The sequence below is a fragment of the Dendrobates tinctorius genome, unplaced genomic scaffold (assembly GCF_039654945.1).
Source record: "Dendrobates tinctorius isolate UK_male_01 unplaced genomic scaffold, ASM3965494v1 ptg000013l, whole genome shotgun sequence".
NCBI classification, from domain to species: domain Eukaryota; kingdom Metazoa; phylum Chordata; class Amphibia; order Anura; family Dendrobatidae; genus Dendrobates; species Dendrobates tinctorius.
Genome location: NW_027361681.1, coordinates 5,334,363 through 5,347,631, shown reverse-complemented (window position 1 = coordinate 5,347,631; position 13,269 = coordinate 5,334,363). Strand labels below are relative to the sequence as shown.

General features: G+C 46.8%; 1 protein-coding gene across 1 annotated transcript in view; it reads left to right on the top strand.

The window, feature by feature from the left end:
* AR (androgen receptor) overlaps positions 1-13,269 on the top strand; it is a 540,464-nt gene that overhangs the window by 492,590 nt on the left and 34,605 nt on the right. Inside the window, exon 7 of the mRNA XM_073558342.1 lies at positions 468-625. Within this exon, the coding sequence (XP_073414443.1) occupies positions 468-625 (158 nt within the window). The remainder of the gene's footprint in view (positions 1-467; positions 626-13,269) is intronic.

Below are 13,269 nucleotides of genomic sequence, written 5' to 3'. Positions count from 1 at the left end.
TTATAAAAAATGAGTGGACCATACTTCATTTTTTTAAATTACTTGTTTAATTCCCAGCACCGACCTGATAGTCAGAGATTCATCCAGGCATCTTCCCCGTGCTGTTCCCATTCCATTTGAGTGCTGTTTCCATCCCATTTGAACGCTGTTTCCATTTCAGCAATTTCTGTGCCCCCCCAGCCCTCCTGTTAGGGACTTCTGGAAAAATGCTTGAGTTTCCTATTAACTATCATTATACACATTACTCGAATCAAGCCCGTCTCAGGGTCCGACCTGCTCGATTCGAGTACCGAGCACTCGAGCATTTCAGTGCTCGATCATCACTGCTTGTGATATATTGTTATGTTCAATTGCCAGCTGGAAAATCTATGGTAAAATGTACAAGTGTTTTGTTTGCCCAGTTGCAGAGAAGATTGAGTATGTGATTTTGCTTTATTAGATTTTATTTGCATGTCTCCCATCCTTAGTTCCTGTGGAAGGTCTGAAGGATCAGAAGTGCTTTGATGAACTACGGATGAACTACATTAAAGAGCTGGATCGTGTCATCTCCTGCAAAAGAACCAACCCAGCATCCAGTTCACGAAGATTTTTCCAGCTCACTAAACTTCTGGATTCCGTGCAGCCGGTGAGAGTAATGCTATTATTATTCCTATAAAATTTAAAAAAGAAATGTTGCAGATTGAAGAAAAATGGCAAATTCACAAATTTCATTAGTGTCATGATCTCAGTGCGGGTTTGACTCCCACACGTGGGGTTAATGTCTGGAACCAGTGCTGATGACTGGCATTTCTGCGGTTAAAGGTTGTGATCCCAGTGCAGGCTTACCTGCACACCTGGGGCTATGATTGTGGCCTCTTCCTGGTTCTGGGAGAGGCTTCTTATAGCCTCAGGACGCTCCCATCCCCGTCAGTTATACTTTCGCCCTTGGCATTGTGTGGTGACCCCTGAGTGTGTTTGTCCTGTGTTCTGGTTGCTTGATTCTCTGTGTATGATTCGGTCTGTTCTCTGGATATTGCATTGGATTCTGCTTGGTACCTTCTATGTCTGTTTGGTTTTGACTTCTGCTTGGCCCTGACTATCCGTTCTGTCTCATCCCTGGTACTTTACTGATATCTCTGTGTATGAACCCCGTTTTGCCTGACACTGAGTATTTCTGTATAGTGTCCTACCATCTCTGAAAGCAGGATGCTAAGCCCCGCCCCCTTGCAGTCACATGACCGTAAGTCCTGTGACTGCTTGCTAAACATCAGCGTACACAGGTCCTGTGTATCTGTACTTTCCAGCTGTACCTGACCCCGGGCCCCCCTACAGTGCGGGTGAGTCCCTGCTCAGCGGAGGCTGCACGCCGGCGCTGACAGGATCCTGACATTATAACTGACCGTTAAGTTTTTTGGGTTTTTTTTTTTCTTTCTTTGCTGAGAAATTTGGATCCCATACAATCTCTTGCTGAGCAAATGAAAAATCTGAGTCAGATGTTTCAGGGTTTATCTCTGGAGCAGCAAGCTCTGGCTCATTCTCAGCAGCAGGTTTCTGAGACAGTGCAGGGGGCTTTAGCTGCTGGGTCTCTGGGGGCTGGGGCGAGTGATGTTGTTTTGGTGTCCCCAGAACCACCTGTTAAACTGCCTGATTTCTTTTCTGGGAACAAAAAGGAGTTCAGGGTCTTCATGGAGGAGTGCAAACTCTTCTTTAGTTTGAGGCCACGTTCCTTTGGGGACGAAAGTCAGAAGGTTGAGGTCATTATGTCTCTGTTAAGAGGGACCCCACAAGCTTGGGCTTTCTCCCTTCCTCCCACTGCCACTGAGAGAGTGTCTGTGAGTGCGTTTTTTGAGGCCCTCGGGCACATATATGATGAGCTGGACTGAGTGCGATTGGCAGAGGACATGGTGATGAGTGTCTGTCAGGGGAAACACTCGGCTGAGTGGTTTTGTACAGAATTCCGCTGCTGGGCCGCAGAGGTCTCTTGGGACGATGCCGCACTCCGAGGACTCTTTCGCAGAGGCTTGTCCGAGCGGTTACAGGATGCCTTGGCATTACATCCCCCACCTAACTCACTCGAGGACGCCATGACCCAGGCCGTCTGAATGGACCGCGACGGGAAACGACTAGGTCTGGGTAGTCAGCGGGGAGACTACTCAGACCCTCAAGTACCCTTTTCCTCATTTTCTAAGGTGTTGGTTCATGTGGAACTGTTAGTGGACAATTGTTGTTTTCCCTCTACAGCTTTTGTGGACTGCGGATCATCCATCAATCTCATTGACTCCCAATTGGTCACACGCTGTAAGATAGGGACAGTTAGACTTAAGGTTCAGATCAAAGAGGTGGCCATTGACTCCTCCCCCTCACTAAAGAGGGATGAATGGAAAACCGCGTTCCTCACGACCGAGGGACTGTTTGAAAATTTAGTCTTGCCGTTTGGTTTTACCAATGCCCCAGCCATATTTCAGAATTTCATCAACGTGGTATTCTCGGATCTCATTGGTCGTTTTGTTGTTATTTACTTAGACGATATTCTGATATACTCTCCCGACAGTCAATCTCATCTGAATCATGTACGAACCGTTCTCCAAAGACTGAGGGAAAATCATCTGTATGCCAAATTGGAGAAATGTGTGTTTTTTGTTCAAGAATTGTCTTTTTTTGGGATTAATTGTGTCCTGTGAGGGTTTTCGCATGGACCCCAAGAAGGTGCAGGCCATTGCGGATTGGGTGCAACCCCGAGACCTTAAGGGTCTTCAGCGCTTCACCAATTATTACCGCAAATTTATTCGGGGGTTTTCACAGGTGGTCAAACCACTCACAGATCTTACTTGTAAAGGTGCGGATGTGAGAAACTGGTCCTCGCTCGCAAAAGAGGCCTTTGCGACCCTGAAAAGAAGCTTTATGTCTGCTCCCGTGTTAGTACAGCCAGATCCGGCCAAACCATTCGTCGTGGAAATGGACGCCTCTGAGGTGGGGGTGGGGGCGGTGTTGTCCCAAGGGCCTGCCACTCTAACCAACTTCAGGCCATGTGCTTTCTTTTCCAAGAAGTTCTCTGCTGCGGAAAGAAATTACGACATAGGCAATAGAGAGCTTCTTGCGGTCAAATTGGCGTTTGAAGAATGGAGGCACTTTTTGGAGGGGGCCAGTCACCCGATTACGGTGATCACGGATCACAAAAATTTGTCATACATTGAGTCTACTAAAAGACTAACGCCCAGACAGGCCCGTTGGTCACGTTTTTTTTCCCGTTTTCAGTTTACGATTACATTTCATCCAGGGTCTAAGAATGTCAAGGCTGACGCCTTATCGCGCAGTTTTCAGCCGGTATCGCCCCCTGAGCCACCGTCCTCCATTCTTCACCCTGGGGTTGTGATAGCAGAGGTCTCATCTGAATTGGAACGGGAGATTCAGGGGGCCCAGTAACGGGCCCCGGCGGCCAAGCCGGAGGGGAAGTTGTTTGTCCCAGACCAACTTCGCCTGAAACTCTTGCAGGAGTTCCATGAATCCAAGCTGAGTGCTCACCCTGGTATTTCAGCCACGCGTCTGGCAGTGGCTAGGATCTTTTGGTGGCCTACCCTTGGTTCGGACATAAAAAAATTCATTGCTGGTTGTGGGGTTTGCACTCATTCTAAAAGCTCTCATAGCCGGCCGGCAGGGGAGCTGATGCCCTTGGCAGTGCCCGAAAGACCATGGACTCACTTATCCATGGATTTTGTTACCAATCTCCCTCAATCTAAGGGTAATACAGTGGTATGGGTTGTGGTGGACAGGTTTTCTAAGCAGGCTCACTTTGTACCCCTGTCCGCACTACCGTCAGCTCAGACGTTGTCCAGGTTGTTTGTGCAGCATGTGATCCGGTTGCATGGGGTACCCCTGAATGTGATGTCTGATCATGGTGTGCAGTTTGTGGCTAAGTTTTGGCGTGCTTTCTGCAAAAAATTAGGGATGTCTCTGTCCTTTTCGTCTGCATATCATCCTGAGAGCAATGGTCAGATGGAGCGCACTAACCAGTCCCTGGAACAGATCCTCAGGTGTTTAACCTCTGCTAGACAGAATGACTGGTGCGATGCACTGCCGTTGGCTGAATTTGCCTTCAGTAGTCGGGTGAGTCAATCCACGGGTATGACTCCTTTTTTGATCAATTATGGGTTCAGTCCTCATTTTGGTGAGTTTTTTTGTCTGGACTCGGGGTGTCCCGGGGCTGAGGGCTCTGTTCAGCGATTACAGAATACGTGTGCAGAAGTTCAGCGGAGTATATCTAGGTCTCAGGGCAGGTATAAGTTTTTTGCGGACAGGAAACAAACACCAGGGCCCACATTTCAGGTTGGAGACAAGGTTTGGCTCTCCACACGAAACATTAAGTTGAAGGTTCCTTCAGCCAAGTTGGGGCCCAAATTCATTGGCCCATACAAGATTGTGAAAAAATCAATCCAGTGGCGTATAGGCTGTGCTTCCACCCTCTTTCAAGATCCCTAACGTCTTCCACAAATCTCTACTGAAACCTTTTGAAGCAGTCCGGGGAGACTCCGAGTCCGCTGCTCCTCCTGTTTTGGTCGAGGGGCAGGTGGAGTACCAGGTTGGTCATATCGTAGATTCCAGGTTGGTACGGCGGTCGGTACAGTACCTGGTTCATTGGAAGGGGTATGGACCGGAAGACAGGTCCTGGGTACTGGCCCGGTTGATGCATGCTGATCGCCTGGTGCGGGCTTTCCATGCTAAGTACCTGGGCAAGCCTGGGGGTCCAGAGGCCCCCCGTTGAGAGGGGGGTACTGTCATGATCTCAGTGCGGGTTTGACTCGCACACGTGGGGTTAATGTCTGGAACCAGTGCTGATGACTGGCATTTCTAGGGTTAAAGGTTGTGATCCCAGTGCAGGCTTACCTGCACACCTGGGGCTATGATTGTGGCCTCTCCCTGGTTCTGGGAGAGGCTTCTTATAGCCTCAGGACGCTCCCATCCCCGTCAGTTATACTTTCGCCCTTGGCATTGTGTGGTGACCCCTGAGTGTGTTTGTGCTGTCTTCTGGTTGCTTGATTCTCTGTGTATGATTCAGTCTGTTCTCTGGATATTGCTTTGGATTCTGCTTGGTACCTTCTATGTCTGTTTGGTTTTGACTTCTGCTTGGCCCTGACTATCCGTTCTGTCTCATCCCTGGTACTTTACTGATATCTCTGTGTATGAACCACGTTTTGCCTGACTCTGAGTATTTCTGTATAGTGTCCTGCCATCTCTGAAAGCAGGATGCTAAGCCCCGCCCCCTTGCAGTTACATGACCGTAAGTCCTGTGACTGCTTGCTAAACATCAGCGTCCACAGGTCCTGTGTATCTGTACTTTCCAGCTGTACCTGACCCCGGGCCCCCCTACAGTGCGGGTGAGTCCCTGCTCAGCGGAGGCTGCACGCCGGCGCTGACAGGATCCTGACATTATAACTGACCGTTAAGTTTTTTGGGTTTTTTTTTTCTTTCTCTGCTGAGAAATTTGGATCCCATACAATCTCTTGCTGAGCAAATGAAAAATCTGAGTCAGATGTTTCAGGGTTTATCTCTGGAGCAGCAAGCTCTGGCTCATTCTCAGCAGCAGGTTTCTGAGACAGTGCAGGGGGCTTTAGCTGCTGGGTCTCTGGGGGCTGGGGTGAGTGATGTTGTTTTGGTGTCCCCAGAACCACCTGTTAAACTGCCTGATTTCTTTTCTGGGAACAAAAAGGAGTTCAGGGTCTTCATGGAGGGGTGCAAACTCTTCTTTAGTTTGAGGCCACGTTCCTCTGGGGATGAAAGTCAGAAGGTTGAGGTCATTATGTCTCTGTTAAGAGGGTCCCCACAAGCTTGGGCTTTCTCCCTTTCTCCCACTGCCCCTGAGAGAGTGTCTGTGAATGCGTTTTTTGAGGCCCTCGGGCACATATATAAAGAGCCGGACTGAGTGCGATTGGCAGAGGACATGGTGATGAGTGTCTGTCAGGGGAAACACTCGGCTGAGTGGTTTTGTACAGAATTCCGCTGCTGGGCCGCAGAGGTCTCTTGGGACGATGCCGCACTCCGAGGACTCTTTCGCAGAGGCTTGTCCGAGCGGTTACAGGATGCCTTGGCATTACATCCCCCACCTAACTCACTCGAGGACGCCATGACCCAGGCCGTCTGGATGGACCGCAGGGTGCAGGCCAGGGGGGTGATGCAGGCGGAGACTCCATTGTTCCCTAGTGGAAAAGAGACTGTTTCTGTGCCCATGGACGTAGGTGCTCTCTCCCTGAAGGAAAAGGAGAGACAACGCCGGAGAGAAAAGCAGTTATGCTTCTACTGTGGTAAAACGGGACATTGGAAAAGGGAGTGTCCTGATTGTCCATCCTCAACCCGGTCGACGGGAAACGACTAGGTCTGGGTAGTCAGCGGGGAGACTACTCAGACCCTCAAGTACCCTTTTCCTCGTTTTCTAAGGTGTTGCTTCATGTGGAACTGTTAGTGGACGATTGTTGTTTTCCCTCTACAGCTTTTGTGGACTGCGGATCATCCATCAATCTCATTGACTCCCAATTGGTCACACGCTGTAAGATAGGGACAGTTAGACTTAAGGTTCAGATCAAAGAGGTGGCCATTGACTCCTCCCCCTCACTAAAGAGGGATGAATGGAAAACCGCGTTCCTCATGACCGAGGGACTGTTTGAAAATTTAGTCATGCCGTTTGGTTTTACCAATGCCCCAGCCATATTTCAGAATTTCATCAACGTGGTATTCTCGGATCTCATTGGTCGTTTTGTTGTTATTTACTTAGACGATATTCTGATATACTCTCCCGACAGTCAATCTCATCTGAATCATGTACGAACCGTTCTCCAAAGACTGAGGGAAAATCATCTGTATGTCAAATTGGAGAAATGTGTGTTTTTTGTTCAAGAATTGTCTTTTTTGGGATTGTGTCCTGTGAGGGTTTTCGCATGGACCCCAAGAAGGTGCAGGCCATTGCGGATTGGGTGCAACCCCGAGACCTTAAGGGTCTTCAGCGCTTCTTGGGGTTCGCCAATTATTACCGCAAATTTATTCGGGGGTTTTCACAGGTGGTCAAACCACTCACAGATCTTACTTGTAAAGGTGCGGATGCGAGAAACTGGTCCTCGCTCGCAAAAGAGGCCTTTGCGACCCTGAAAAGAAGCTTTATGTCTGCTCCCGTGTTAGTACAGCCAGATCCGTCCAAACCATTCGTCGTGGAAATGGACGCCTCTGAGGTGGGGGTGGGTGTTGTCCCAATGGCCTGCCACTCTAACCAACCTCAGGCCATGTGCTTTCTTTTCCAAGAAGTTCTCTGCTGCGGAAAGAAATTACGACATAGGCAATAGAGAGCTTCTTGCGGTCAAATTGGCGTTTGAAGAATGGAGGCACTTTTTGGAGGGGGCCAGTCACCCGATTACGGTGATCACGGATCACAAAAATTTGTCATACATTGAGTCTGCTAAAAGACTAACGCCCAGACAGGCCCGTTGGTCACTTTTTTTTTCCCGTTTTCAATTTACGATTAAATTTCGTCCAGGGTCTAAGAATGTCAAGGCTGACGCCTTATCGCGCAGTTTTCAGCCGGTATCGCCCCCTGAGCCACCGTCCTCCATTCTTCACCCTGGGGTTGTGATAGCAGAGGTCTCATCTGAATTGGAACGGGAGATTCAGGGGGCCCAGTCGCGGGCCCCGGCGGCCAAGCCGGAGGGGAAGTTGTTTGTCCCAGAGCAACTTCGCCTGAAACTCTTGCAGGAGTTCCATGAATCCAAGCTGAGTGCTCACCCTGGTATTTCAGCCACGCGTCTGGCGGTGGCTAGGATCTTTTGGTGGCCTACCCTTGGTTCGGACATAAAAAAATTCATTGCTGGTTGTGGGGTTTGCACTCATTCTAAAAGCTCTCATAGCCGGCCGGCAGGGGAGCTGATGCCCTTGGCAGTGCCCGAAAGACCATGGACTCACTTATCCATGGATTTTGTTACCAATCTCCCTCCATCTAAGGGTAATACAGTGGTATGGGTTGTGGTGGACAGGTTTTCTAAGCAGGCTCATTTTGTACCCCTGTCCGCACTACCGTCAGCTCAGACGTTGTCCAGGATGTTTGTGCAGCATGTGATCCGGTTGCATGGGGTACCCCTGAATGTGATGTCTGATCATGGTGTGCAGTTTGTGGCTAAGTTTTGGCGTGCTTTCTGCAAAAAATTAGGATGTCCTTTCGTCTGCATACCATCCTGAGAGCAATGGTCAGATGGAGCGCACTAACCAGTCCCTGGAACAGATCCTCAGGTGTTTAACCTCTGCTAGACAGAATGACTGGTGCGATGCACTGCCGTTGGCTGAATTTGTCTTCAGTAGTCGGGTGAGTCAATCCACGGGTATGACTCCTTTTTTGATCAATTATGGGTTCAGTCCTCATTTTGGTGAGTTTTCTTGTCTGGACTCGGGGTGTCCCGGGGCTGAGGGCTCTGTTCAGCGACTACAGAATATGTGGGCAGAAGTTCAGCGGAGTATATCTAGGTCTCAGGGCAGGTATAAGTTTTTTGCGGACAGGAAACGAACACCAGGGCCCACGTTTCAGGTTGGAGACAAGGTTTGGCTCTCCACACGAAACATTAAGTTGAAGGTTCCTTCAGCCAAGTTGGGGCCCAAATTCATTGGCCCATACAAGATTGTGGAAAAAATCAATCCAGTGGCGTATAGGCTGTGCTTCCACCCTCTTTCAAGATCCCTAACGTCTTCCACAAATCTCTACTGAAACCTTTTGAAGCAGTCTGGGGAAACTCCGAGTCCGCTGCTCCTCCTGTTTTGGTCGAGGGGCAGGTGGAGTACCAGGTTGGTCATATCGTAGATTCCAGGTTGGTACGGCGGTCGGTACAGTACCTGGTTCATTGGAAGGGGTATGGACCGGAAGACAGGTCCTGGGTACCGGCCCGGTTGATGCATGCTGATCGCCTGGTGCGGGCTTTCCATGCTAAGTACCTGGGCAAGCCTGGGGGTCCAGAGGCCCCCCGTTGAGAGGGGGGTACTGTCATGATCTCAGTGCGGGTTTGACTCGCACACGTGGGGTTAATGTCTGGAACCAGTGCTGATGACTGGCATTTTTAGGGTTAAAGGTTGTGATCCCAGTGCAGGCTTACCTGCACACCTGGGGCTATGATTGTGGCCTCTCCCTGGTTCTGGGAGAGGCTTCTTATAGCCTCAGGACGCTCCCATCCCCGTCAGTTATACTTTCGCCCTTGGCATTGTGTGGTGACCCCTGAGTGTGTTTGTGCTGTGCTCTGGTTGCTTGATTCTCTGTGTATGATTCGGTCTGTTCTCTGGATATTGCTTTGGATTCTGCTTGGTACCTTCTATGTCTGTTTGGTTTTGACCTCTGCTTGGCCCTGACTATCTGTTCTGTCTCATCCCTGGTACTTTACTGATATCTCTGTGTATGACCTCCGTTTTGCCTGACTCTGAGTATTTCTGTATAGTGTCCTGCCATCTCTGAAAGCAGGATGTTAAGCCCCGCCCCCTTGCAGTCACATGACTGTAGGTCCTGTGACTGCTTGCTAAACATCAGCGTCCACAGGTCCTGTGTATCTGTACTTTCCAGCTGTACCTGACCCCGGGCCCCCCTACAGTGCGGGTGAGTCCCTGCTCAGCGGAGGCTGCACGCAGGCGCTGACAGGATCCTGACAATTAGAAACCCGTCGCTATGTTATAAGTTTTCCATGAAAAATAGAAAAAAGATTGAAATCCACATGGCATGGTCTAAAAATTCACGTTTTTAAGATGCAAGGGACAAGTCAGTGACCATGCCATTGGATTTCAATCTTTTTTCTATTTCTTATGGACAGTCGATAGAGTAGTAATTTTTTTTTAGGAGATTTATAGAATGTGCTGTTTTCCTTCAGTCCTCAAAAAAAAAACAACCAAGTTGGAAGTCCACAACAGGAGATGCAGGTATGGACATGGGAAAGAGGTGTGAAAATACAGACATGGTAACCTCATATAGGGCTTTCATCACAATAAAAAAAAATGTTTCTAAAATATACACTATATATAAAAAATTAACCTCTAAATGCTGATCAATCTGCACATAAAAATATGTATAATGGACTCCAACCACTATAATGTGATCACAGCATTGTACTCTGCAATGTTACTACAATCATACAGTCATCAGTCATTCAAGAATTGTAGGAACACATTGCCCATCTCATCTGTGTGGAGACCGTGGCACTCCTGGCATGTCAATCATTTAGCATACCCCTTCCATGACCTTTTCTGCAGTCTCATGTAGTAATTTATTAAAGTGAGTCATAGGGTATTTTCTGATTATTGTAACCTTAATGGATTTCTAAAGTATAAACTTAGGACTTCTTGGGCAGTATTACTACTCATACAAGGTAGCATTACCGAAAATGGTTAACTTTCCTGCCTTCAGCTACTTTATGTGCATCAGACATGGATCCTAATAATGTCAGACGTCATCTATGATCTGCTGTGTATGGGGTCTGAAACCTGACCACAGATGTCAGTGGAAACAAAGATCAGATATTTTGGCTTTTCATATGCTCTATGATTTCTATAGCCTGCAGCTACTGTCAGAAGTGTCTGGAAAAGCGACTTGTCTTCATTTTCCTATTGAAGTAAGGTGTAAAACTTATACATTCTTATTTCTTTGGGTGTAGTTTTTTCCTGCACTTTATGCCCAACTCTATCTACCCTGGATTTTATCTTTCTAATACATACAATCAGGCAGATGCGAAGGTAAATGACCAAGTGTCCTTTATGACTTGTCTCGTTCCCTGTGCAAAAAAAACAAATTTCAAAATTGTTTTTAAAGTAATGTTCATAATGTCTAATGATGTGCTTGTTTTAAATTAATATAAGCCAGAGCTTTGCAAAGCGCGACCCGCCTCATGCCCTCACCCGCCACCCCTCTGCCACACCTGCTTCCCAATGTCATCGCTATCCCCATCCTCACGATTGATGGATTTTGGCGCTCCTTCTTCCACCAATCAGCGTGATTGGGGGATTTGCTGAGAATTTTCTGTTCGGATTCCTGAGTAGAAAATCCACAGTGCTACAAATCTCATCTACGCGTCGCAGATAATCCAGAGTGTAGTAAAGCTACAAATCTCATCTACACGTTGCAGATAATCCAGAGTGTAGTAAAGCTACAAATCTCATCTACACGTCGCAGAAAATCCAGAGTGTAGTACAGCTACAAATCTCATCTACACGTCGCAGAAAATCCAGAGTGTAGTACAGATACAAATCTCATCTACGCGTCACAGAAAATCCAGAGTGTAGTACAACTACAAATCTGATCTACATGTCGCAGAAAATCCAGAGTGCAGTACAGCTTCAAATCTCATCTACACGTCGCAGAAAATCCAGAGTGTACTACAGCTACAACTCTCATCTACACATCACAGAAAATCCAGAGTGTAGTACAGCTACAAATCTCATCTACACGTCGCAGAAAATCCAGAGTGTAGTACAACTACAAATCTCATCTACATGTCGCAGAAAATCCAGAGTGTAGTACAGCTACAAATCTCATCTACACGTCGCAGATAATCCAGAGTGTAGTAAAGCTACAAATCTCATGTACATGTCGCAGAAAATCCAGAGTGTAGTACAGCTACAAATCTCATCTACACGTCGCAGAAAATCCAGAGTGTAGTATAGCTACAAATCTCATCTACACGTCGCAGAAAATCCAGAGTGTAGTACAGCTACAAATCTCATCTACACGTCGCAAAAAATCCAGAGTGTAGTACAGATACAAATCTCATCTACGCGTCACAGAAAATCCAGAGTGTAGTACAACTACAAATCTCATCTACATGTCGCAGAAAATCCAGAGTGTGGTACAGATACAAATCTCATCTACACGTCGCAGAAAATCCAGAGTATAATACAACTACAAATCTCATCTAAACGTCACAGAAAATCCAGAGTGTAGTACAACTACAAATCTCATCTACACGTCGCAGAAAATCCAGAGTGTAGTACAGCTACAAATCTCATCTACACGTCGCAGAAAATCCAGAGTGTAGGATAGCTACAAATCTCATCTACACGACACAGAAAATCCAGAGTGTAGTACAGCTACAAATCTCATCTACACGTCACAGAAAATCCAGAGTGTAGTTGTAATCGCATCTACATGTCGCAGAAAGTCCAGAGTGTAGTACAGCTACAAATCTCATCTACACGTCAAGGAAAATCCTGAGTGTAGTACAGCTACAAATCTCATCTACACGTCACAGAAAATCCAGAGTGTAGTACAGCTACAAATCTCATCTACATGTCGCAGAAAATCCTGATTGTATTACAGCTACAAATCTCATCTACACATCAAGGAAAATCAAGATTGTAGTACAGCTACAAATCTCATCTACACATCAAGGAAAATCCAGATTGTAGGACAGCTACAACTCTCATCTACACGTCACATAAAATCCAGATTGCAGTACAGCTACAAATCTCATCTACACGTCAAGGAAAATCCAGATTGTAGTACAGCTACAAATCTCATCTACACGTCAAGGAAAATCAAGATTGTAGTACAGCTACAAATCTCATCTACACATCAAGGAAAATCCAGATTATAGTACAGCTACAAATCTCATCTACACGTCGCAGAAAATTCAGAGTGTAGTACAACTACAAATCTCATCTACATTTCGCAGAAAGTCCAGAGTGTAATACAGCTACAAATCTCATCTACACGTCGCAGAAAATCCAGATTGTAGTACAGCTACAAATCTCATCTACACGTCAAGGAAAATCAAGATTGTAGTACAGCTACAAATCTCATCTACACATCAAGGAAAATCCAGATTGTAGGACAGCTACAAATCTCATCTACACGTCACATAAAATCCAGATTGCAGTACAGCTACAAATCTCATCTACACGTCAAGGAAAATCCAGATTGTAGTACAGCTACAAATCTCATCTACACGTCAAGGAAAATCAAGATTGTAGTACAGCTACAAATCTCATCTACACATCAAGGAAAATCCAGATTATAGTACAGCTACAAATCTCATCTACACGTCGCAGAAAATTCAGAGTGTAGTACAACTACAAATCTCATCTACATTTCGCAGAAAGTCCAGAGTGTAATACAGCTACAAATCTCATCTACACGTCGCAGAAAATCCAGATTGTAGTACAGCTACAAATCTCATCTACACGTCAAGGAAAATCCAGAGTGTAGTACAGCTACAAATCTCATCTACATATCGCAGAAAAATAAGAGTGTAGTACCGCTACAAATCTCATCTACACGTCGCAGAAAATCCTGATTGT